The sequence below is a fragment of the Rattus rattus genome, chromosome 5 (assembly GCF_011064425.1).
Source record: "Rattus rattus isolate New Zealand chromosome 5, Rrattus_CSIRO_v1, whole genome shotgun sequence".
NCBI classification, from domain to species: Eukaryota; Metazoa; Chordata; class Mammalia; order Rodentia; family Muridae; genus Rattus; species Rattus rattus.
The window spans coordinates 4,448,220-4,474,104 of NC_046158.1; the positions used below are offsets into that span (position 1 = coordinate 4,448,220).

Consider the following 25,885-nt stretch of genomic DNA (forward strand, 5'->3'; position numbering starts at 1 on the left):
AGTCATGGCAACCTGGCCTTCACTGATTTGGTCCTGATGACCTTCATCTCTGAAATGGCACAGCTCCGCCTCAGCAAGCCTAGGAGAGCAGCCAACCTACAAGCAGTGAAACTCACCAGCTGCCTCTCGCCCTGCCAGCCCCACGCGGTTTGCTCACACTCTGGGGTCATGGCGTGGCATGGCTGAAAGGAGAGACAAGCACCAGCAGGCAGCCCTGGCCTCCAGCCCCAGGTCAATCAGGTAACTGTCCACTCTCACATCACTTTCTGGGCCTTAGGACATTTATGTGACGTCCCTAGCAAGTGTCCTAAGCACGCCCCGAAGCCTTGGGGTCCACGTCTACCAGCATTTGCTGGCTGTTACACTCGATGCCTTAAATTGCATCTTTTTGGATATGTACACATCCACACACAGTTAAAAACATAACTGGCACAAAATACATCAGCCCCACTTAGCCACCATCTTAGCCAAGCGGCCGAGACAATGACACTGCCACTGCTGAGTAAAGGAAATGAACACCAGGGAGCGTGGCAAGTGAGCGGTCCCCAAGTTCTCAGCTGCACAGCACCCTGGTGCGAAGACACAGCCGAGGGAGCAGGTGAGAGGCTCGGCAGAAGAAGGGAGATTATTACTGCTCCAGTGGTAAGGCTGAGGAACGAGGCAAGTGAGAGGAGGCAGACAGGAAGTCAGAGGTTAAGTATGACTGGGGGAGAGCCATAGTGCAGTGCAGGTCAGAGGACAACTTGCTGGAGTCAAGAAGTCCATGGTAATGTGGAACCGGGGCACTGAGCTCAGGTCATGAGGCGAGGCAGCAAGTGCTTTTACCCATTAAATGATCTTGCCAGCATGAGCATTCTTTTAAAAAGGCCCATATCCAAGACTCTGGGTTTCCATTAAAATGCAATCAAGACACCAAGGGATTCAGCTTCTGCTCCTGTGGGAAAGGTGTCTTGGGGTACTTAATTATCATGTGAGTCTGGGTAACATTGTTTTGCACATGCAAGTCTAAAGGCCTTTTAATATAAAAATGTTTGACACTATTTTGTTCTATGATTTCTGGGCAGGGAGACAGAATGCAAACCTATGCAGACAGTTCCCTTGACAACAGAGAAGGGTCAGAGCCTCAGGGTTTGGGGGCAAGGGTTCTGATGAAAGGCAGATGGATTCCAAATGGGTTTTCGCCAGGGCCAAGCTCCTGGCAGCCAACAGAGAGGAAAGTCCAGGGAGGCTTTCGGCTGATGCTTCTGCTTCAGAGCTGAAGGCCTTAAGCTTCCACTCCAGCAACGACTGACATCATCACTAACTCCTTCCAAAACGTGCGTCTCCTAAAAAGTGTCACCTACCATGCTCTGTGCAAAGCCCAAGGTTCCAGAGTCTTTGCAAGGCCACACTGTTTTTTAGTTGTTTGTGTGTTTACTCTAACATCTGGATCTGCTTTCTAAACAAAACACTAAGAGTGAGTCAAAAGCACAGCAGGCAGTGAGAACCTCACACTAGAGGCCCCTGCCTAGCCTCTAGGTCTCAGGGAAGGCCTAGCCTCTAGGTCTCAGGGAAGGCCTAGCCTCTAGGTCTCAGGGAAGGCCTAGCCTCTGGGTCTCAGGGAAGGCCTAGCCTCCGGGTCTCAGGGAAGGCCTAGCCTCTGGGTCTCAGGGAAGGCCTAGCCTCTGGGTCTCAGGGAAGGCCTAGCCTCCAGGTCTCAGGGAAGGCTCCCTGGAAGAGAGCAGGGCTGTTCAATGCCATCTCCCCCAGGGGCAAAACCCAGGAGGATGAAATCCTGCAGCTCTCCACGCACTCTGAGTCCTTACCTTCGTTTACGAAGGATGTGAATCCAGACGGTCCCAGACAGGAAGAACAACAAGGCCATGGAAACGTATAACTTGGGGAGAGGGATTTCCCCTGCAGACAGGTAGCTATCAGGATTCTTCTCGGTGATATCAATCTGAAACCAACGCAATGTGCATCCTTACAAACAGACTGTCTAGTCAGGAGCACGCTCACAGTTGTCTCACTTCTTGAGAGCATGTGCGCCGCCTGTAACAAGCGGGTTGCTACTGTCTGAGCTGGAAGACACGGCCTGCCCAGCTCTTGCTCTCTTCTTCCCGAGTCTCTGCAGGAGCACCCTGCAGGGTACTGACTGGCCCCACTTCCTCACAGCAGCGGTTCACAGACCCTCAACGGCGATGAGTGCTCTCGGGATGCACAAAGCCCTGCTGCTTGCTAGCACCAGAACCAAAACAAAATGAGACAGAAAACCTCCCGGTGTCCACCCTAGTGTTATGGAGAAGCAGACGTCTCACACCGACAGCATCCTTGTGGATGTCCCCTGGGGTACTCACATTTAGGCTGAATGAGACCTGTTCACCAGACCTCAGCTTGCTGCTTGGGCACTTGTGGAAGTAAAGGCTGTAGAGGCCTTCCTGGTCACTGGTGCTGATGTTAAAGAAGAACTGGAAGGAGAAGAAAGAGTCCTCACAGCCTCTGTGGAGCTTCCAGTCCCAGAAATAAGTTAGGGGCCTCAGCACACAGAAGGTTAGCTGGACTTGGAACCCCCAGAACAGAGGTCAAACAGGGTGTCCTCATCCTGTGACCCTCTAGAACTTGCCACCAGTGTTGAAACACAGACATGACTGGTAGATCATGTGATAATCATCTGTGCCCAGCTGCCCAGGCTCTGTAACTTCACTTCCACCACATCCACACATCTGTGATGGTTCTGTGAGGTCAGCAGAGACAGCCACAGGTGAGACAGCATCTCATTTTCAAGTCAACAAGCAACTTTACTTTCTGAGAAATGGAGTCCATCAGCCACTAATTGTCACAGTGGTCCAAAGTCCTATACACACAGGACCAGTGTGTCACTGTAGGCATGTTACAGCTCAGTGGCTCTTCCGAGTGAACACATGCACAAGTTGCATGGGAAAGCACCATGTGCCACTGTCAGGATGGCTGGGCAGGGCACCCAAGGCCTCTAAAACTACATCACTCTCAACTCTTAGCACAGGTCCTTCTGGGAGCAGAACTGTCAGCTTCTGACTCTCCCTGAGTGGGAGACAGCATGGCCTATGAACAGGAGAGGCAGAGGTCAGAGACCTACTCTGAGCGGGCTGGAATCTGGGCCTGTCACCTCACTGCACTTCCTGAGGTTTCCCAAGGTCAGAGACTCATAACTTGGTTAGCAGGCGGAGCTAGCAGCCTAGTGGTGGGAGGGGGAGTGGTCCTGCAGCCCGGGGATCATACACAGTGAGTTACTGTCCCTATAGCCAAGGCACCAGTAAAGACTGCAGCTTCCACAGGGCAGAGATGGGAGTAAACTGCCCCAAGGTGACACATACCTGAAATGAAACTGCCCCATCATTCTTATGAATTGAGAAGAATTTCTCTGCTATAGTCTGAAAAGACACAAGACTCTGTTTCAGGACAACAGTGGCAGAAGACATGCTTAGGAAATCAAAGCTAAGGGGGTGGGGGTGGAGGCTGAGAGAACACACGATGATTAAGAGCACTGGCTATTTTTGTCCGTGTTCCAATCCCAGAGGATCTAATGCCCTCTTTTGGCCTCTGTAACACTGAATACATATGACACAGATGCATACCTGCAGGCAAAAGACCTAAACACTTAAAATAAAAAATTAAAGCTAGGCCTTTAATCCCAGCACTTGGGAGGCAGAGGGCAAACCTGAGTTTGAGGCCAGCCTGGTCTACGGGGCAAGTTCTAGGATGGCCAGAGCTACACAGAGAAAGCCTGTGTTGAAAAAGACAAAGCAAACAAACAAACAAACAATTAGTCAGGCTAGAGAGACGACTCGTGGTTAAGAGTGCTCGATGAGTACCCACAGGGTGAGTTACAAACTCTCTCACCAGGATCCTGGCTAACACAGGTGCAGACACACATGATGTGTAGTCCTATATGCAGGGAAACACTCACTGTGCTGGCCAGTTTTACATCAACTTGGTACAAGCTAGAGTCATCTGGAAGGAGGGAAACTCAATTGAGAAAAGCCCCCCAAAAATCTGGCTATACAGCATTCTCTTAATTAGTGACTGATGGGGGAGGGTCCAGCCATTGTGGGTGCTGCCATCCGTGGGCTGGTGGCCCTGGGTTCTGTGAGAGAGCAGGCTGAACAAGCAGTGGGGAGCAAGCCAGCAAGCAGCACCCTCCATGGCTCTTGCGTCAGGCCCTGTCTCCAGGTTCCAGCTCTGCATGAGCTCCTGTCCCGACTTCCTTCAGTGATGGACTGTGATACAGAAGTGTGAGCCCAATGAACCCTTTCCTCCCCAGCCGGCTTTTGGTCATGGTGTTTCTTTACAGCAACAGTATCCCTAACCAGGGCGCTCAGACACATAAAACTAAGGTAAAGCTAACTACAAAACAAAGCAAACCCACCAATCTCCCCAAGCACTGCCGACCTTCCAGCGCTCTCTGACGGGGCCCCGTCTCAGAGAAGGCGGCTCCCTTCCCTTTCCTTCCTCAGCTTCCTTCCTGGCTACTCTATAACCCCTCCCTGGTCTTCCTGGGAGCACATATCCGCTCTACGCTTCTGCAGGACAAAGGATGCTGCCCTGGGCAGAGCCAAACATCCCATCTACACTTTGCTTCTGACTCAAACAGGAGTGCTGCCATCTGCAAAGTGATTAATGCCAAGCCCTGGGAAGACACCAGCTACAAGCACATGGGAGTGGGAGAGGATGTGAGGGCGATCTGGCTGCGACATCTGTCACCCCATTGATCGCCAGGGTTGATTCGGCTGATCTGGCTGGCTAGGCGGGTGTCCCCTTCCTCCCTCACCGCTCCATGTGCGTCCCTCCCGAAGCTGCGCGCTCGGTCGAAGAGGACGACCTTCCCCGAATAGGGGAGTGGGAGAAACTCCGGTGGTTATCTGAACGAAGGCAACAGGTTTGTTTTTTTGTTTCTAGAAGGCTCCCTAAAGCTGCCGTCTACTAGAGCGACTGTTCCTTGGGCACAGGACGACAAAGGGGCAGGAGAAATCTGTGAGGTGATGAATACATCCGCCATCTTGATGGACAGGTCAATGTATCTAACTGTCCCTAGGCACGAGTAGTTTACTGTCAGCCAATCACACCTTCACAAAACTGTTAGAAGGAAGGAAACCAGCAAGTGAGCAGAGCCAGTCCTGGTGTGTGCACCTGAATCCTAGTTTCCGAGGCAGAGGCAGGAGGCAGTTCCAAATGGTTTCAGTGTGTTGGTGCTGTCTCTCCAAACACGAGCGTGTGTCATACACGCATACATGCAAGCACACATACACACTCAGAGAAGCTCAGCAGGAGGGAGGTCTGTGCTTACCTTTGAATCCACTGTACTTCGTCGAGCCTTGGAACCATCTAGAAGCACAAACATTGAGAGGTATCACTGCCTTGCTCAGCTCACACACGTACAGTGCAGGATCATTTGACAGAGCTGCAGCTCATCTAATAACCCATCATGAAAACAAATCTCATCGCCTCCACCTCCTCAGATCCCCAGAGATAATTACTGTGCCACAGAAAAGACAAATCAAAGTGGCGTGCATACTACACATGCTTCTGCGCCAATCGCAGCAGAACCTCCAGGAAAGCCTCTGTGTAAACCATGTGAATGGCAGAGAGGCCACTTGGAGCCTTGCAGGGGCATTTTAACAAGCATCTAACGGATGGGGTGTACTTGGAAAGCTCAGTGGAGCTGCGCTCTGTGTGGTGCTGGGATGACACCGCACTCGGCCTGTGCATGGTAAACTGACTCATCACTGAGCTGCCCCACCAGGCTGCACTTGCTGACAAGTCTTGCTGCTAAAGTCTCCTTTTTGCTGCTATTGTTTTTTCAGGGTAAACCCCAACAGCAGTGTATTAATATTACTAATCAAGAGAAATTACATAATTATGCTTTAATGTTAAAAAGCTTTCTAGTAGATGGCTAGGGAAGGATTAGATGTTCAAGGTCATCCTCAGGGGCTGGAGAGATGGCTCAGTGGTTAAGAGCACTGACTCCTCTTCCAAAGGTCCTGAGTTCAATTCCCAGCAACCACATGGTGGCTCACAACCATCTATAATGAGATCTGGGGTCATCTTCTGGCCTGCAGGCACACATGCAGACAGAAAGCTGTATGATATATACATAATAAATAAATAATATTAAAAAAAAAAAAAAGGTCATCCTCAGCTACATAGAGAATGCAAGGCTAGCTATGAGTTCAATTCTCAGCAACCACACGGTGGCTCACAAGCATCTGTAATGAGATCTGGCGCCCCCTTCTGGCACCAGATAGCTTTTTCATGGAACAGAGTGGGCACTGCCTGGCTGCCCTGAGGACACTTTTCTGGGAAGGCGATTGAACCCTGCTGCAGGACGAGGGTGCTTGGTGAACACAAAGGATTAGGAGCCAGAGCAGGCACAGAACAGCACTCTGCACTCTAGTCCTTTTCTCTGGCTCCTGATGTGCACCAGCTTTCAACAAATCCCAGGAGAAGTAAACAACAACGGAAGTGGTGAATGACCTCCTGAGAACACGCACAGGTCACTAATGGGACCAACAGTTAATACAGCACACGGATGTCTGTAGAGCCTCAGGAACAGCAGTCTGAGAACCACAGTGAGTGTGGCCCAGGTTCTGAGGGGCAGGCCAGGAAGCAGGAGCGCAAGGCCTGGTCACACAAACCCCTATCCCCAAAACATTAGAAAAGGAAAAACAAAATCCAACATAGTCTCTTCTGCCTTTTCTTGGTCATTTATACACTGTCACTATCTTCAGACACACCAGAAGAGGGCATCAGACCCCATTACAGGTGGTAGGGGGCCACCATGTGATTGCTGGGAATTGAACTCAGGATCTCTGGAAGAGCAGTCAGTGCTCTTAGCCACAGAGCCATCTCTCCAGCCCACCTGCCTTTTCATTTTAGCATTTCCCTCCAAGCTTGGTCTCTCTTTGCTGCACATGCCTTATCTTGACTAGGCACAAACGTTCTTCCTGCCTCAGTCTCCCAAGTTCTAGGACTGTAGACATGCACAGTGCCCAGCACGTTAGGCAAACAAACCAACACCCACTATTCCAGCATCAGCTGTCACGTTTCGCCTGCATTCTGGTGGGTGCAGACCAGCTACCTCATCTGATGTGTTGAGTCAATACCCTCTGAGCCAGAGATCCCAGTTCCACTAACTATCTCAAAGCCGGTAGAACACATACAATAACTTTCCATTTTAAAAAGACTCATCTTAAGGCTGGAGAGATGGCTCAGAGGTTAAGAGCACTGACAGCTCTACCAGAGGTTCTGAGTTCAATTCCCAGCAACCACATGGTGGCTCTCAGCCATCTGTACAGAGATCTGATGACCTCTTCTGACACACAGGCACACACGTAAATAAATCTTTTTTAAAAGACTCATCTTTATTTGTGTGTGTGTGTGTGTGTGTGTGTGTGTGTGTGTGTGTGCGCACGCGCACGCGCACGCGCACGCACAGGCCTTGTGTATGGGTGCCTGTGGAGGCCAGAAGGGCTTTGGATCCCTTGGAACTGGGGTTACAGGTTTCATGAACCACCTGATGTGGGTGTTGAAACTAGGGTCATCTGGAGGGCAAGCAAGCTTTCTTAACTGCTGAGCCATCTCTCCAGTCCCTACACAAAAGGATTTCTATGAATAACTAAGTCCAATGCCACAATACGGGGACAAGCCTGGAGATGACAATGTATCTATCACTTCAGGGAGAAGGCTGAGCATGTGTCAGAATCACTTCCTAGGACAGTGGGATGGAAGAAAAGGAAACCAATGGACATGCACAGGCTGTACACCTGACTAGAGCTATGAGGCAACAATGTTCTTGACTGAGGAAATAAAGCCAACCAGGGACAGTTACCAATTGCTAAGCCAGGACGGAGGAGGCTCTTTTCTCTCTTCCTTCCACATGCCTCCTGTGTGACCTAGGGCACAGTGCTCAGACAGTACAGACCAGGCTGCAGTTCTTGAAAAGAAAATCTCTACAAAGCAGGCTCACCAGGGGTTCTCTGCACCTTGCTGTCTTTGGGGTTGGAGCTGACAGCAGGCTCCTGGCTCCGACTCGGGAGTTTCTCATCCTTGCTGAAGACAATCTCTGGTAACTGCTTGCCAGCTTCTGGTGGGGATCTGACCTTGACTCTATCCATGGAAGACAGAAAGGAGAGTTCAGAGCAGCGCTCCCGCCTTCACTAAACACTGCTGTAGGCCCAGTTCAAACTGTCTTTCTGTTTATTTGTTTTCAAGACAGGGTTTCTTTGTGTAACCCTGGCTGTCCTAGAACTAGCTCTGTAGACCACGACAGCCTCAAGTTCAAGAGATCTGCCTGCCTCTGTCTCCCAACTGCTAGGATTAAAGGCGTGTGCCACCATGCTCAGCTCGACCTAGTGCCTTGTACCATCCCTGCCACATTAGAGATGTAGATTCTGCCATCCACACCCTGTGCTGCAGCTAAGGTGCAGAAAGGGTAAAACATCGGCACAGGACAGGAGAGACCGTGCAGTGTCAAAGGGCTTGCCTAGCCTGCACATGGCCCAGATCCTGGCCCCAGTCCTGACACCCCAAGCTAGGAAGCAGCCGAGTGAGGAGCCTGATGGCCTCTCTCTAACCAGGATGGTAGCAAATACATAATTATGCTGTTCACACATCCCTTAAGGATTACTAATGTGCTCAGAACATTGGTGAAGAGAAACAGAAGACACAGCTTCTATAGTACAGGGGAAGTCCAGGGACACTACTAATTACTGACCTAAAAGCTATTTCCTCCTTCTCTCTGTTTCAACAATTAATGTGTGTTTGTGTGTGTGTATGCAAGCTTATGTGCACTCTATGCATACAGGGTCTTGCGAAGGCTTCCAACCCCCTAGAGCTGGAGTGGTTATAGGTGGTACTGAGAACCACACTTGGGTCCTCTGCAAGACTAATGAGTGCTCTTAATGACCAAGCCATCTATCCAGCACCCTGTCTTTTTTTCTTTTATAAGACAGAGTCTCACTATGTAACCCTGGCCTGGAACTTGCCATGGAACAAAGCTAGCCTCAAACTCAAAGAGATCTGCTATCTTCTGCTTCCTGAGTGCTGCAATTAAAGATATGTGTCACTGGGGCTGGAGAGGTGGCTCAGTGGTTAAGAGCACTGACTGCTCTTCCAGAGGTCCTGAGTTCAGTTCCCAGCAACCACATGGTGGCTCACAACCATCTGTAATGAGATCTGATGCCCTCTTCTGTGTATCTGAAGACAGTGTACTCACAAATATAAAATAAATGAATTTTTAAAAATTTAAAAAAATTTAAAAAGATTTGTATCACCATACCTATCCTTTCTCCTTCTTAACAGTCTAGGCCATCCACTCATGCCTGAGAGCACACCTGACCTAGGCCAGTACAACAGTAAACCTGTTTGTGGGATGTGTTCGATTCCTCCTTGCTTTGGCTGGCTGTGAGAGAGGAAGCGGAGAGCTGGTGACAGCTGGGACACTGCCTGAGAGGTGGACACTGAGGGTGGGGGAGCAGAGGTGAAAGGCATAAGGTCCCTAGCTAGTCCCTAATGTGAGCGAGCTGCCACTCAGCTGCCCTTTCCTGAGCCTGCTTGCCACCTAGGGCCTCCAGGTGGCAAGTCAATCCCGGCCTCATTCCCTTTTCCAGACTCAGTCTTCTCTTCTTCTCTGCCCACTGACGAACACACCGTAACCTAGAGACCAGCAGCCTTCCTGACAGATGAAAGCGGAGGTAACCAGGGGTGGATGTCTTAGTGAAGCTCAGAGCGGTTCTATGACAAAGAGCTTTGCTTCCTCTTTCTGCTTCTGACATGCGCATCTCAAACCGGCCACTCTGAGCGGCTAGCAGTTGGGGCCGACAACAACCTGGGCACAGTATTCTTAGCTGGTGACCTTTCAGGGCTCCCTCAGGAATGACACACAGGGTCAGAGAGCTAGATCATTAGGGAAAGCACTGGCTAAGCCTGGCAACCCACTTCAAGTCCAGAAGCCTACAAACGAAGAAGAGACCTGACTCCCATAAGCTGGGATGGCTGGGCATGGAGATGCTCCAAATTATGCAGACCGGAACCTAATCCTAAACCCATGTGTAGAAGTGGGGGCGTAGTGATATGAGCCCCGGTGCTTGGAGGTGAGACACGAGACTCCTGGAGTCTACTGGCCAGCTAATCTAGGTAAATCAGCAGATTCAGGCTCAGTGAGAGACTCTTCATCAAGAAAAGAAGGAATACCCTGGCCATGGTGGTGCACACCCTTTTCTTTTGTTTCTCTGTGTTGCCCTTGGTGCTCTGAAACTCACTCTGTAGACCAAGCTGGCCTCGAACTCACAGAGGTCTGCCCGCCTCTGCCTCCTGAGTGAGTGCTGGGACTAATGGGTTAATTAAAGGTGTGCACGTCTTTAATCCCAGTGCTGTGGTGGCAGAGTCAGGAAGATCTCTGAGTTCAAAGCCAGGCGCATCTACACAGTGAGATCCTGCTCAAAGGGGTGGGAAGATGGGGTGTGAGTGAGGAAGATACCCAGCATCATCTTCTGCCGCACCCCCAAACATGAAACCCAGGCAGTGGCCAGATGGAAATGTACCTAACCTGAAAACACAAAATTCCCTAATTCATCTAAGCTCCCATGTGCTTTTTTAAAAGGACTGAGTTGTCAGTCTCCTCACCAGTGACCTTTTTTTTTAAGTGCAAAAAAAAAAGGTCTTCAACCCGTGCTCTGTAGTGGCTATCCAAGGACAATCTCAAAGAAGAGAGACAAGAACGGTGAGGCAGGACCGGGCACTGAGCCCTGGAGTTGCACACAGCCTCTGGCAGAAGCCGCCTGGATCTTGTGAGGTTTCTTACCTGCCTCCTCTAATGTGCTCCCCAGTGGTCACCTCGGGTGCTAATACAGTGCTCATCTCCATGCTCCTCCACAGGCTGTTCCTCTCCTGCAGATGTAGACTCCCTTCCTGCTCTCACTCATCGGAAAAGCTGACTCACGGCAAGGCTGCCCACCCAAGGCTGACCTGAAGCCGCCCTTCCATGGCGTGGTGTGCGGACCCCTCTTCCTTTCCTATGCTGTGCGGCAGTCATTTGGACTGTACTTCGTCTGCCTGCCTCCCAGGCACGCTCTGTCTCCCTGCACATGGACCTCATGTCCAGCACTCAGTATAGGACAGGCACATGGCAGATATGTGCACAGCAGCTGCAGCTAGTACGCTCACGGCAGAGGGTGAGCAGAGAGAACTCTGGAATTACTTACCCACTTCCGGAGATGTCTAAGATGAGCAGAGTGACAGAAGACATGGACTTTTTTTTTAAAATACAGTAATTCACATCTTCATCCTGCCAAAGGAAGAGCAAGTGTGTGTGTCTTCACGTTCACCATGGACAGCCAAGGCAGACGGCAGCTCGGGCTCCTTCCAACAGAGCCTAGGGCTTCAGCAGCACCACCTTAGAACAGGACTGTGGGCCGAAGGGCGTCCCGAGTCCCAGTGAGGGCACCAGTTAGACTGTGACCTAAGACTTACTGGGCCCCTGCAATCCCAGCACCTCTAAAGGAGAGGCAGGAACTCTCTTCAATGTGTTCTGGGATGGTCGAGGTTGCAAAGTGTGGTGGCGGCTCATGCCTGTAATCCTAGAACTTGGGAGACCGAGGCAGGACTGCTCTAAGTTTGAGAGCACCCTGGACTACAGAATGAAACCCTGTCATCACTACTGTCCCTTTAAAAGGAGACGGGGGCTGGAAAGAAGACTCAGTTGTCAAGAGCACTTACTGAGTTCTTGCAGAGATCCTGATTCTCAGCACCCACGATCACAACTGTCACTCAGTTCCAGGGGATCCTCTGGTGGCACCAGGCAAGCATGTAGTGTGCAGACACGCATGCAGGCAAAATACCGACACGCAGACATTGTTTTTAAAAGGCAACTTACCAGGTAAGAAGAAAAGCCATCATTCTTGGTCCGATCGAGACTGAAGCCGATCTGAGGGCAGCAGAGAGGAAAGACTAAGTCCCTCACGCCGCTGTCCTCTGTCCTTGCCTTTCTTACTCGAAGAGCAAAATTAAGTTAAATATAAACAAACACAGAAAGCACAGTGCAGTCGACCTGGCTTCTCATTTTTCTTATGCACCTCTCACAAGAAGGAAACAGCTGCTCACGGAAAATCACTAACCACATATGTATTCAAGAACTACAGGATTGGAGAGGGCTCGGTGGTTAAGAGTCCTGGCTGCTACGCTCTCCTAGAGGTCCTGAGTTCAAGTCCTAGCAACAACATGGTGGCTCACAGCTATCTGTAATGGGATCCAATTGCAGGTGTATATGCAGATAAATCACTCACATGCATAACATACATAAACCTTAAAAAAAAAGGTCACAACCTAAGGTTGGGATGTGGCCCTGTGGTAGAACATTTACCTACATGAGAAAGGCCCTGGGTTCCACCCCAGCACTGCACGGACCTTAGAGGTATCAGAGTAAAGCTGATCCTGGAGCATACTTTGGTACTACCAACACTGAATTTTTCCACAGGCAAGGAGGGAGAAGGCTGACGGGGTAACCCCTGACCCACAGGAAGACACTTGCCTCAGTGTCCTTGTCCTTGACTCCCTCAGGCTCGTTCACAGAGAGGCTGCTGATGTTGACCACCATGTACCCGTCCTTGAAGAAGCCGAAGGTGTTGAGATGGACTTTGTGCCGCACGTCATCCTACAGAGATTGGGGTTGATCTCTCATCAGTCAGCCTGTTTATGCTTGAAAGGCTAGCTAGCTATGTGTCCAGTTTCATACTGGCCGGTCCAAGTTCCCATAGGTGCAGAGACAGACCCAGCTGACACAAGTTACCCTTCAAATGCTGAAAAAGGACTCCCACAGATGTCAAAGCCCTGCAGAGGGCAACTGTGGACTCACTCATTTCAGCACACTTGTATAGACCCTGGGGCAAACTGGTCAGGGTCAAGTTGACATGGGAATTCCACAGCAAGATGAACCATGATTTAATCACCCTTCATTCTTCCTGAAGGAACTGTGCCTGGCATTTGGTAGGTACTTAAAACTTTATAGAGGGGCTGGAGAGATGGCTCAGTGGTTAAGAGCCCCGACTGCTCTTCCAGAGGTCCTGAGTTCAATTCCCAGCAACCACATGGTGGCTCACAACCATCTGTAATGAGATCTGGTGCCCTTTTCTGGTGTGTCTGAAGACAGCTACAGTGTACTTATATATAATTAATAAATAAATCTTAAAAAAAAAACTTTATAGAGGAGGCCAAGTCACATGGTGCACACCTTTAATCCCCACCCAGGAGGCAGAAGCAAGAGTTCAAGGCCAGCCTGGTCTATACAGAGTTCCTGGCCAGCCAGGGGTACAAAGTAAGACCCTATTTAGGAGGCTCATAATCATCTGTAACTCCAGGGGATCCTTTGCTTCTGGCCTCTGTGGGTACCTGCATTCATATGCACACACCTACACGCCAATACATGCACCTACGCATAATTAAGAATAATTTAAAAGTTTAAAGTTGTAAAAGAAAACAGTTCTGGTGGAGGAGGGGAGTGGTGAAGTAAGTACAGATGCCCTGCTGTCCTCAGCTCCTCCCAGACGTCTCACCTGAACCTAAATGACAGCAAGCATGATGGGCCTTCAGGCCAGCAGCTAATGCAGAGGCACCCCAGGAAGGAAGTCAAGTGGAGACAGACTACTGAGCATGGGGAAATCTTGGGCTCTGCTAAAACCACAGCCCACAGGGACATATGCCCACCCCTGCCTGCCTCCATGTCCCAATCTCAAGCAGGACCACACATTCCAGGATCAGGACAAGATATCAGCAAAGCCTTCTAACACTGAGTGCCACCAGGTTTGTCCTAACATTTGACGTTACTGGGGATTTCATGGGCTGTGTCTGTGACAGGTGGCTCTTTACCCAGAAAGCTGTAGTTAGCTACCCAGACACAGAGGCTGTCAATGCGACCTTCTGAGGGTTTGGTATAAGCTCCTCCACAAGGCCAAGACACAATGCACTGGAATGCTGCCACCAGGAGGGTTTATTTCCTGGCTGACGCTGGCTCTCCCTCCCAACTAGGTCTCAGGGTTGGAGCACTGGCCCTCAGCAATGGTCTAACCAAAGCTCTCTCTCCAGACTCCTGCAATATCTCAGAATGGCACTGGCTCCCCCGCTCCCCCCATTACCCTGTGGTTTCGACTCCCTCTTCCCTTTTTTGGTCCTCTGGGAAGTTCCCTTAGTGCAGAGTTTAGTTAGGCATTTGGAGTATGTGTGCTAACTCTCACTTGCCAGTGACAGAGGCTGAGGCAAACCCAGAGTCCCACAGAGGAGCAGTCTGCAGAACTGAGGGCTGCGAAGGACAGCACAGGCAGAGGAAGGACTGCCCTTGAGGTGCACAGGAGAGAGGCTGTAAGAGACCCCAGCTGAGCGCTAGCAGGGCTGAGAGAGCAGGGAAATCCCATAACCACTCACACCACCTCAGGGAGTATCAACACACACACACACACACACACACACACACACACACACACACACACACACACACCAGGATTTTGGAGGGGACAGTCAGAAGGGTGACTGCTTCTAAGAGAAGGGTACTTTCCAGGTACTTGAGGGAAAGCAAAGCTTCAGAAAATTCTGAAAGCATTAATAATGGTTTCCTGCTGGCTACACTGTGTTTACATTGTGGAAATAAATCGAGTTGTACATTACGTTCAGCATGTATGGAAATTTTACTTTGTTCTTATATTTTGTTTATTTACCTGTGTGTACATGCACACATCACAGTACAAAGAGAAAGTCAGAAGACAACTTGTACGAGTCCAGGCTCTCTTTCCAGCATGTGGAGCCCAGGGGTTGAACTCGGGTCATCTGGCTTTCACTGCTGAGCCATCTCACTGGCCCCAAATTTAAATCTTAAGGGTATGCTGCTTCTACTCTGTCCAACATGTAGGAAGTTTACAGCAGACATAGTGGTGCACCCCACTTGTGGAAGGCAGAGGCAGGTGGATTTCTTTGAGTTCAAGGCCAGCCTGATCTAAATAGTGGCAGAACAGCTGAGAGCCCATCTCTAAACAAACAAAGCCTCAGAGGCTCCATGAGGAGCACCGGACACCTGACAGGGCAGCACACACTGCAGCACACCCCCCACCCTGCACTTGGCAGGAGCTCAAGAGGATGAGAGGTTGGGAGGGAGCACAGCACCCCTGCCTTTCCTCCCTGCTACTCTCCTGGAAATGGCAGCAAAGCTCCCTGCACACTGTGCAGTACAGGGAGGGGAGGCAGGGACAGAGAGGGGCTGCCAGAGCATCCCAAGGCTGACCCTGGCAGATGCCAGCAACAGAGAGCACACACTGGCCACCTCCTTGGCACTGGACCCAGCAGAGCTCTGAGGAGCTCTCTGCAACCGTGCCTTGCCGCCCTACAACTCTACAAGGCAGGTGCTATTCTGCTCAGGCTACAGAAGGAGGAACAGGCCCAGACAGGTAAGAGCTGGCTTGGATGGCAGGAGAAGCAGACCCAGCCCAGGCAGGAGCGCCACACCTGGGCTCTTACTCACTGCACGCCTTTCACAAGCAAATAAACAGCTCGGCTTCTATCTTGCTTTGAACTGGTCTGCGTTACACAGGAGTCGAAAGTGCCAGGGCTTGTCCCTGCTTACACACACGCCTCAGCCAATGAGGGGAACAAATCCCAGCGCACACCACTTCATCTACTTCTTCTTCTTAGTATGGACCTCCACCATGGGCCCTGAGGAAAACAACAGCATGGTGTGCGCTTCGTCACAGTGAGCTGCACATCAGGTTACCTCAACAAGATCACTCAGCTGTGAAAAGTCAAGGTCGCAGGGACACGAAATACTGTACTGGACACGGATGCAACTCAGAGGACAGTGTTGCCGGGAGCGTGTGAATGAGCCACTAGGTTGGGTCCTAAGCACTTCAAAAGTACGTTAATGAATGAACGGATACACAACCACACCCAGATACCCAAACAAGGTCATCGTTAAGAGTGTGCTGCTCTTGCCTGGCTCTCCTTACGGAGCTCTGCCAACAATCTAAGCAGTGGGCCAGCCCTAGTTTGATGATGTTCCATCTTGTTTGTTTTTGTTTTCTTTGAAATAGGATCTCACTGAGAGGCCCACACTGACTTTCAATCTCTCTTCAGCCTTGCAGATCCACTGCTGGGATCAGCAGCATGAGCCACCACCCCAAGCCTGGACACAGTCATCAGAGAGAAAGGGCAGCCCCTGGTCCTGGAGTGTGTAGCGTTGTTCTGAAATGCTTGCTCTCACTTTCAATCATCTGCTTCATGAAACTGGGATCTGTTTTATCAACACCCAGGTGTTCTGGGGGCAGCCTTCAATCCCAGCATTGGAGAGGCAGAGGCAAGGGCCGCTGAATCTCTGATTCACCTTGTCACGAATAAATAAATACATAAATAAGGACCTTAAGATGGCTCAGTGGGTAGAGCACTTGTTGCCTGCTAAGCCAGATACCCTGAGTTCAACTTCCAGGACCCACACAGTGAAAGAGAGAACCAGCTCTCACCTACGTTCACAATGCATATGTGCCTCACCCCCACATTAGATAAATAAAAAACTTTTAAATGATAAATACTTAAAGCCATATATGTCAATACACACCCGTAATCCCAGTACTAGGAAGGCTGAGGCAAAAGGATTACAGGCTGAAGGGCCATCCTGGGCTATACAGAACATTTTATTTTTTAATCCCAGTGCTAGGGAGGCAAAGGCAGGTGGGTCTCTGCGAGTTCAAGGCCAGCCTGGTCTCCATAGAGAATTCTAGGCTAACCAGAGCTATAAAGTAAGATCTTGTCCCCCTCCACCAAAAAAATTTTTTAATATATTTTATGTAGACTGTATTACAGAGAGACAGACAGAAGTGAATTCTTACTAAAGTAAGTTGACCTAAAAATTCAGGTTTACCGAAATAAAATAAAATACCTTAAAAAACAACAGAAAGCTGATAAACATCTGACATCCGGAACCTCACCAAGAGTCAGTTTAAATAAGATAGCGGCGTTTACCACTGAGCTGGCCGAAGCCAGGTTGAGGTCATACAGTGCCAGGAAGCATGTGGACAACAGGACACTCAATCTGTTGTGGCAATCAGTCAAAGGAGGAAAGTTCTGCTTCCCCACAGGGCCCGGCTTCAGGTGCCTATACTCAGCTTCTCCAAATCACATTGAAGGAAAGAGTGTCAGTGACAGAGTAAGTCCTTTGTGTCTCTCTGGAACGCCACTCTCATCCTATACCCCTTTCCTCAGGAAACAGCTAGGTCCTCCTTTAGTCTTTTGGTTTTTTAAAGATTTACTTATTTATTTATTTCATATATATGAGTACACTGTAGCTGTCTTCAGACACACCAGAAGAGGGCATCAGATCCCATTACAGATGGTTGTGAGCCACCATGTGGTTGCTGGGAATTGAACTCAGGACCTCTGGAAGAGCAGTCAATGTTCTTAACCACCGAGCCATCTCTCCAGCCTCCTCTTTTAGTTTTTAAATAATATCAGTAAGCAAGAAATAGTGGCTCTGAAAGCTTGAGGTAGGAGGACTGCCATGAGTTCAAAGCCAGCTTCAACTAGATAAATGTCAAGCTATCCTGGGCTACAAGAATGTGACCATATATCCAGAAGAAGAGAAAAGCAAACAAAAATATCTCCAAACAAAAATATATATAAAATCTTTAAAAAAAAAAAGAAAAAAAATATATATTAAATCTTTAAAAAAAGAAAATATATATATTAAATCTTTAAAAAAAGAAAAAAGAAAAAATCTCTCTCGAGTTGAGGGTGTAGCTCAGTTGTTTGCATGCACAAGGCTCTGGTTTCTCCCAGCACTGCAGAAACCAACCACAGTACACAACTAAAATCACATGTCTGGGGAGGTAGACACAAGATCAGAAGTTCAAGGCCATTCTCAGCTATTTAACGAGATGGAGGTCAGCCTGAGACGAATTAAACCCTGTCTCAAAAACAGCAACCTCAGTCCCTGGCCAGGCTCAGTGACACCTGCCTATAATTTCAGCTACCTGCCAGGCAGGCTATGTCAGAGGGTGGCAAGTTAGAGGCTAGCCTGGGCAGAAGGCTGCTTGGAAGGAAGAAAAGAAGGAAAGACCCACATGTCCAAGCGTGAATAGCACATAGTAACAGTTTTAAAATCTGGCTAAATCAATAATGTTTTACATAGATCTGCAACTTCCACTTTCAGCAACAATGTATCCTTCATAGACTCTGTGGATACATTTTCCTGCTCTTGCTTCTAGTCCATCTGCCCAAACATCATCATCACAGCTCTACACACACACACACACACACACACAGAGAGAGAGTAACACTCTCTCTCTCTCTCTCTCTCTCTCTCTCTCTCTCTCTCTCTCTCTCTCTCTCTCTCATACAGCCATTTCTGAGGCTCTACTGTAACCACCCTATCTGGGTGGGCCCCTGCCTCTTCTTACACGCACCATCTGTGCTGGCTTCTAGGCTGTATTAATCTAGCAGTGAAACTTCAGAACTTACTAGAAACTGCAACTCTTGCCTCCAAAGTCCAGGAGAGTCCTGTTCCTTCTATCCACAACAACCAGGATGCTATACTTCAAGGGTCCCAGTCTCAGAAAAAAAGGGGGGGGGGGCTGGAGAGATGGCTCAGTGGTTAAGAGCCCCAACTGCTCTTCCAGAGGTCCTGAGTTCAAATCCCAGCAACCATATGGTGGCTCATAATCATCTATAAAGAGATCTGATGCCCTCTTCTGGTGTGTCTGAAGACAGCTACAGTGTACTTATATATAATAAGTGAAAAAAATCTTTATTAAAAAAAAAAATCAAAGGGGTTGGGGATTTAGCTCAGTGGTAGAGCGCTTGCCTAGGAAGTGCAAGGCCCTGGGTTGGGTCCCCAGCTCAAAAAAAAGAAAAAAAAAAAAAAAAATCAAGCTGCTGGTGACTCAGTTTACATTTTCTGAATGTCTGTGCGCCTTGTCTGTTAGCTAGCTGCTTCTTTTTTATTAGGTATCTTTGTTTATATATTTTGTGTTTATTCCTATTAGATTTTTTAAGAAAGACTTCTTAAGGTTTATTTTTATCATTTACTGTGTTTGTCTGTCTATTTGCATATATGTATGCCCATAAAGATGCCCTTGGAGGCAGAAAAGAATGCCCTGAGTTGGAGTTGGGAACCAACCATCCATCCTTGTCCCATCCCTCCAGACTGAAGTCCGTGATACACTGCGGCAGCTTCCTTTCTTTCCAGCACCACTGCCACTGTCTAGCATTAGTAGGAGGAGCGTGTGGGCATGATGTGGTCAGAAGACAATCCATGCCACTCATCCCACCTTTACAAGAGCTCCAGGGATTGCACTCAGGCCAGCTCGTTGCATGGCAAGTGTGGTGGTGCCTGCTGAGCCATCTTACCAGCCTGAGAGCTCACCTTTGACCTTATGCTGCAGAGCTCTCTTCCAGTCTTTAATTTTTTTTTAAATTGTGTCATACAAGCTGTCATATATAAGTTCTTATTTTTAAATTCTGAAGAAAGCCTGTCAATCATTCTTGCTAGTAGTTATTTAACATACATGCTTGTATGTGTGTGTCTGCATGCAGCAGAGGACAACCTCAGGCTACACACTCATGAACACCTCTACCTTCTTTGAAATAAGGACCCTCACTGCTTGGAACTTACAGAGTAGACTAGACTGACTGGTGAGAGTCCTAGGGTCCTCCTATCTCTGCTTCCCCACTGGGATTACAATGAATGCTGGCATGCTTGACATTTTTTGCATGGGTGCTATGTGCTGAAATTCAGGTTCTCGAACTTGTAAGTCAAACACATTACCATCTGCACCTCTGACCCAGCCCTCCAGGTAGTACTTTAAATAAAATTTTTTGTTTTTAATTCTTGGGGCTGAAAAGAGATGCCCGAGTAGTGAAGAGTGCTATTCGGCAACCACGAGGACTGGGGTTCGGATCCACATAACGATCCTCAAAACACCTGTGACCTCAGCTCCGAGGCGACTAGAAGACAGCTAGGTCTGCTGATTTCCAACCCTGAAGACACAAAGTCCAGGTTCAGAGGACCTGTCTCAAAGGAATGGGTGACAGTGATGGAGAAGACAATACCCTAGTCCTGCCTTCAGGCGTGCACTCAGGTACGCACACACAAACTGGTTACACTCAGGCAATCCTTGAATCAGGTTATAGAACACTCATGGAGATTTCTTTCCTAAGCATTAGCCTACATAGCATACATTTCTATGTAAAGTCTAAGGTGGGCACCGCGAAGTGCTGACTGCTTAGGAGCAGTATCTCCTAACCCTGTTACTCTGTGACCCACACCTGCACAGGTCACACTCCCAGCTCCCTGTGCTGACCATCCCCTCCTGGCACATGGCTTCAGGCTGTGATTCTGAGGAAGGTGCAGGCCCTCCCTCCTTGTGTGTATTCTGTTGGCTACATCAGAGCTACTGGTGATCTCGGTGAGAGGGCGGAGTGTACAAAGGAAGCCCCGAAGAGCGAAGAATGCCATTGAAGCTGCAAGTAGTGGGTCTGAGGGAAACTTCATCCAGCTGCATACCTCTGCAAGAAGGGCAAGGACGGCAGCTCTGGAGAGGGAGAGCTGGCTCGCCAATGAGCATGTGCATCCCTCTCAGGGAGAACTGATGAACTTTACCCACCATGAAATTCTGTATTAGCTAGTCTTCTGTTGCTATGATATTATCATGGCCAAGGCAACTTACAAAGGAAGCTCATGGTTCCAGGGGGATAAGAGTCTGGGATGGCAGAATGGGGGCATGGCAGGGGACTGGAACAGGGGGCTAAGGGCTCATATCTTAAACCTCCAGCATGAAACAGATGACAGTGAGCTAGAAATGGTGGGAGCCTTTTAGCTCTCAAAGCTGTCTCACACCTCCTCTAGCCAAGCCACATCACCTAAGCCTCCTCAAGGGGTTGGGGATTTAGCTCAGTGGTTAGAGCGCTTGCCTAGGGAAGTGCAAGGCCTTGGGTTCGGTCCCCAGCTCAAAAAAAAAAAAAAAAAAAAAAAAAAAAAAAAAAAAAGAACCTAAGCCTCCTCAAACAGTACCACTAACTGAGAACCAAGAAATCAAGTGCCCAAGACCGTGGAGGAAGTTTCTAATTCAAATTATCACAGACGGTAGGATCCAGTTTTTAAGAAAGTCACTCTAGAGCTGGAGAGATGGCTCAGCAGTTAAGAGCACTGTCTGCTCTTTCAAAGGTCCTGAGTTCAATTCCCAACAAACACATAACCATCTACCCTGGGATCTGATGCCCTTTTCTGGCATGCATACAGGCACCTCTATATACATACATACATACACACATACATACATACATACATACATACATACAGTAAATCACTCTAGTGAGCTAAATAAAATTTAAAACTCTCTGAGCTAGAAAAATTCTGGACACCAGTTTAAAGACTAACTGGTCCAGGAGCAATTAAAGTAGACCACAGGAAGCAGTAATTGTGGTAATAACACATTAGAAGACAGGGCACTGGGAGCTAGTTAATGTACTCTTCAGAACTTCGTGACTTGATGAAATGACAGATCTCTAGCTTGAGAAATGAGCAAGCCAGTGGTCCAGTCACTAAGAAAGCCAAAGTGGGAGGAAGGGGGGGTGGGGTGGGGTGTGTGTGTGTGAGGAGGACAGCCCAACTCTAACACAGAAGGCAGGCAATGAGAGCATTTGAACAGACAGATCCTGCCACCTTACGCCAACACGCCCAACTGTTTCCGTGAGAGGTAAAGAAGACAGATGGGGCAACCTGTGCTTGGAATCTTATAATTGGGAGGTAGAGGCATGAGATCAAGAGTTCAAAGACAAGCCAGGTTTTACTGTGCATACCTTTAATCCCGGCACCTTGAAGGAGGCAGAGGAAGGCAAATTTCTGTGAGTTTGAGACCAGCCTGGTCTATACAGTGAGTTATAAAACATTGAGGGATATTACACAGAGAAATCCTGCCTCAGAAAAACCACTTTAAAGAGAGAGTGCAAAGACAATCTTATGTGAGGAACCAGGGCCTTGGCTGTGCCAAGCATATGTGGCACTACTGTGTTACACATCCAGATCCTGGTTTGATTTGGCTTGATTTTGCAATGCTGGGGACGGAACTCAGGGCTTTATGCATGCTAGGCAAGTGTTCCATTATGAAGCTATATCTCCAGGCCCTACTTTATCACTGATTTTGTTACAAGCTAATTTCACATTAAGAATTCGAATTTGCTGTGTGTTAAACCCCAGCACTTGCACTCAGAGGCAGAGGCAGAGGCAGAGGCAGGCAAATCTGAGTATGAGGCCAGCCTGGTCTTCAGAGAGAATTCCAGGGCAGCCACCAGGGCTATAGAGAAACTCTGTTTTAAAAAAAAAAAAAAAAAAGAAAAGAAAAGAAAAAAAACAAAACAACAACAACCAAAGAATTCTAATTTCTAGTCTCTCTCTCTTTTTAATTTTTATATGATTTTTATGTATATGGCTATTTTTTTGCCTGCATGTATGCCTATGCACCCCATGCATACCTGGTGTCCGCAAAGGCTAGAAAAGGGCATTGGATCCTCTGGAACTAGAATTACAGAATTGTGGGTTGTCATATAGATGCTAAAACTCAAACCCGGTCCTTGGGAAGAGTAGCCAGTACTCTTAACTGCTGAACCATCTCTCCAGCCCTCGAGTGTCTCTTTAAAAAAAAAAAAAAAAAAAAAAAGGCCCTATCTAGGGATGATGGCCATAATCCCATAATCCCTGCTGTCCAGGCATGAAGGCCATAATTCCAGCACTCAGGAGACTAAGGCAGGAGAACAGTGAATGAAAGTCCAAACCGGGCTGTCTAAGGAGATCCTGACTCACAGAGGGTAGGGAAAGGGAAGAGAGAAGGAAACCCAGACTCTGTGGGGCACATTAGCAAGGCTGAAAGAGTGCACTCTATTGCCTGAATGCAGCCACCTTCCACAGCAGACCTACCGGACTGCTCACAGCATGAGTCTGCCAGCTCTGATCAAAACAGTGATCAGATCCAAAAGCCAAGCAGGAAGCACCTTTCAGCACTGCAGTCATCGCTCCACTAGAAAAGAACACTACCATTGCTCACCATCTGCCGGGCACAGGAGACCCTACCCTCAGAAGATTAATATTCAAAGTCTTGCTCACTGCACATACACAATCACAGGTAGAATGGAGGCAACGTCTGACACTTTCTAAAACCAGAGAGAATGTGGACCTGATTTGATTTGATGCTAAGGATTTGTGTGCATGGGGCACACACCTGTAATCCTAGCCCTGGGAAGACTGAGGCAGGAAAACAGAGGCCAGCAGGACTAGGCACTTCTAATGGCTTCTGAGTTGTTTTCAGTGTTTTACATGTTCAAGGGATGTACTGAGTACTTTTCAGATGGGCAACAGGATAACTTTGATTGTCTCTAAATATAGAGTGACAATGACAAATCCTGCCAACTCTGTGGGGGAAGGGAACCCTCATACATTGCTAGTAGTACATAAAATAGCCACTTTGGAAAATACACTGTGGCACTTTTTTAGAATTAAGTACAACCCTCCCGTCCGGTCCGGCAATTCCACTCCAGTCCTGGGTGTCACCCAAGTTTCACAGACTAGCACATGAATGATGATGGTAGGACATAGTCATAATAAAAAGACAATAGAAACAGGCATGGGGCCTGAACCTGTAATCCTAGAACTAGGAAGACTGAGGCAGGAAAACAGAGGCCAGCAGGACCAGGCAAAAGGGCACCTGCAGAGTGCACTGCTATTCAAGAACAACTGACTGGGTTAAGGACAGGGCTCAGTGGGAAAGAGTTTGCCATACAAGCAGGAGGCCCCAGGACCCACGAAAAGCCAGAGGGGATGGCACTTCTTCTAATTTCAGCGTGCATGTCTATGAGAGGCAGAGACAGGAGAATTCCCAGAAACTTGAGAGCTGAGCTGACAGATACAACGGCAAGCAAAAAGATAAATTCCCTGCCTCAAACAAGATAGGCAGTAAGGGTGTCTAAGCCTGTCCTCTGACTTCGACATGAACACCTCAGTGCACACATACATAGACGCATGCACACACATACAAACACATGCACACACAGCACATGTCCACACAGAAGATAAAGTTACTGAACCATGGCATAGCATGGATAAATGTAAAAAGGATAAGAAGCCAGAGACAAGGTCTACCTGTTGTACAACCCCTTTGTTACGGGTACCTGCAAGGGCAGCTCTATGAGACACAAAGCAGCAGAAGTGTGGTTTTCAAGACAGAAACTCTGTCTCAAAAAAAAAAAAACAGCAAGGAAAGAACTCTACCTTTCCATCTTTAAATGTTTGTGTGCATGGCTACTTTGCCTGCATGTATGCCTTTCAGCACATGCATGCCTGGGGCATGCAGAGACTGGATCCGATGCTTGGGCACAGGGATGAAAAGAGATTTACAAGTCAGCATATGAGATCTTTGGGAGGCAACAGCAATGTCCTATAGCTGGGTAATAGTGACAATCATAGTAAATATTCACGAGGAGGGTCTAACAATGAAAATGTATGACTTTTATGTATAGAAATTACACCTCAAAAGGTTGCTTTTAAAAAATAAGGAATATATAGAAAGGTCAGAGTATAAGGGATGTGAGACTAGGAAAACAAACGAAAGATGGAAAATAAAGAAAGGGAATTGAAAATAAAAGTTTCTTTTTTGTTGTTTTTGTTTTGTTTTTAATTTAGAAAACTAAAGTTGAGAACAGAGAAGTAACCTCAGCAGGGTGGGGTTAGTAGGCAGGATTAGTAGGTAATGGCTACTGAGGCACAGGACAGGTACATGGGAGTTCATTATGCAACTGTACCTACTCTGGTGCATTTGAAAGTGTCCATGTTAAAGCACGTTCACAAGGATCAATATTATAGAAATGGCTCAGCAGTTAAGAGAACGTATGGCTCTTGAGAAGACCCAAGATCAATTCCTGGCACACTCATGGGAGAGCTTACAACTGCTGTTATTCCATCTCCAAGAGACCTACACACACACTCACACAGAGAGAGAGAGAGAGAGAGAGAGAGAGAGAGAGAGAGAGAGAGAGAGAGAGAGAGAAATCTTTTGAAAAAGAATCAATGCACATTCCTGACGTTTGGTGATCATTTCGTGTTCTTGCAAGCCTGGGTTTTAACCTGATCGGGAAGATAATAAATAAAGGCTGCCTAAGAAAAAAAGATTCTAGTTCCAATTATAGGATAATCTCAGGGAACATGTTACAAGAGAGAAAACCATCAAGCCATTTGGCACAGGAGAGACATCAATCACAGAACTACACTAGGTTGACGCAAGAGAGAGGTCAACCACAGAACTACTCTAAGTTTACTGCTACTACATAAAAAGGCTGGTCTGGAAGGTTGGAATATACTCATTACTCAGGCTGGCCAATATAAATACTGCCAGCGTTTGCTTATTGATACCTGGCACATGGCACTTTAATACTAGAAATGTTAGACAGGGAGCCAGGAGAGATGGTCCCAGTGTGTCCTGTTGCAAATTTTGTTTCTAATTCCTAAGCTTTATGAACTCAGCTAAATTATATACTCAATAAAAAACAATCTGCAAACCTCAAAATGGGAGAGTTTAGAAATCAGGGGTTCTCAGCCACAGAGTGATAAACCTGCAAACTTGGATACACTGATAAACTGTACCAAGATTGTGAAGCTACAGAAAGGCCAAGAAAGCTGTGTGGCCTTCAGGAAGCATTTCTCTGGGGAGAGCTCCTGCAGCTTTCAGTGGATTTTATAAGGAGCCAAGACTGACCTGTCTTGCAGGTAAGAGCCACTCCACTCAAGATCAACTTAATTTACAAACAAAAGCGGATAGCCCGAGTATGCCCAAGTACAGTCTGTCTGTACCCTTTAAACTCT

At 48.1% G+C, this 25,885-nt stretch overlaps 1 protein-coding gene across 1 annotated transcript in view; it reads right to left on the reverse strand.

Moving 5' to 3' along the window:
• Window positions 1–25,885, reverse strand: part of Gpr107 (G protein-coupled receptor 107) — a 60,850-nt gene that overhangs the window by 33,961 nt on the left and 1,004 nt on the right. The window contains exons 2-9 of the mRNA XM_032902815.1: window positions 12,542–12,664; window positions 11,888–11,938; window positions 11,217–11,299; window positions 7,982–8,121; window positions 5,303–5,340; window positions 3,333–3,389; window positions 2,337–2,447; window positions 1,806–1,939 (exon numbers count right to left, since the gene is read on the reverse strand). Of these exons, the coding sequence (XP_032758706.1) occupies window positions 1,806–1,939; window positions 2,337–2,447; window positions 3,333–3,389; window positions 5,303–5,340; window positions 7,982–8,121; window positions 11,217–11,299; window positions 11,888–11,938; window positions 12,542–12,664 (737 nt within the window). The remainder of the gene's footprint in view (window positions 1–1,805; window positions 1,940–2,336; window positions 2,448–3,332; window positions 3,390–5,302; window positions 5,341–7,981; window positions 8,122–11,216; window positions 11,300–11,887; window positions 11,939–12,541; window positions 12,665–25,885) is intronic.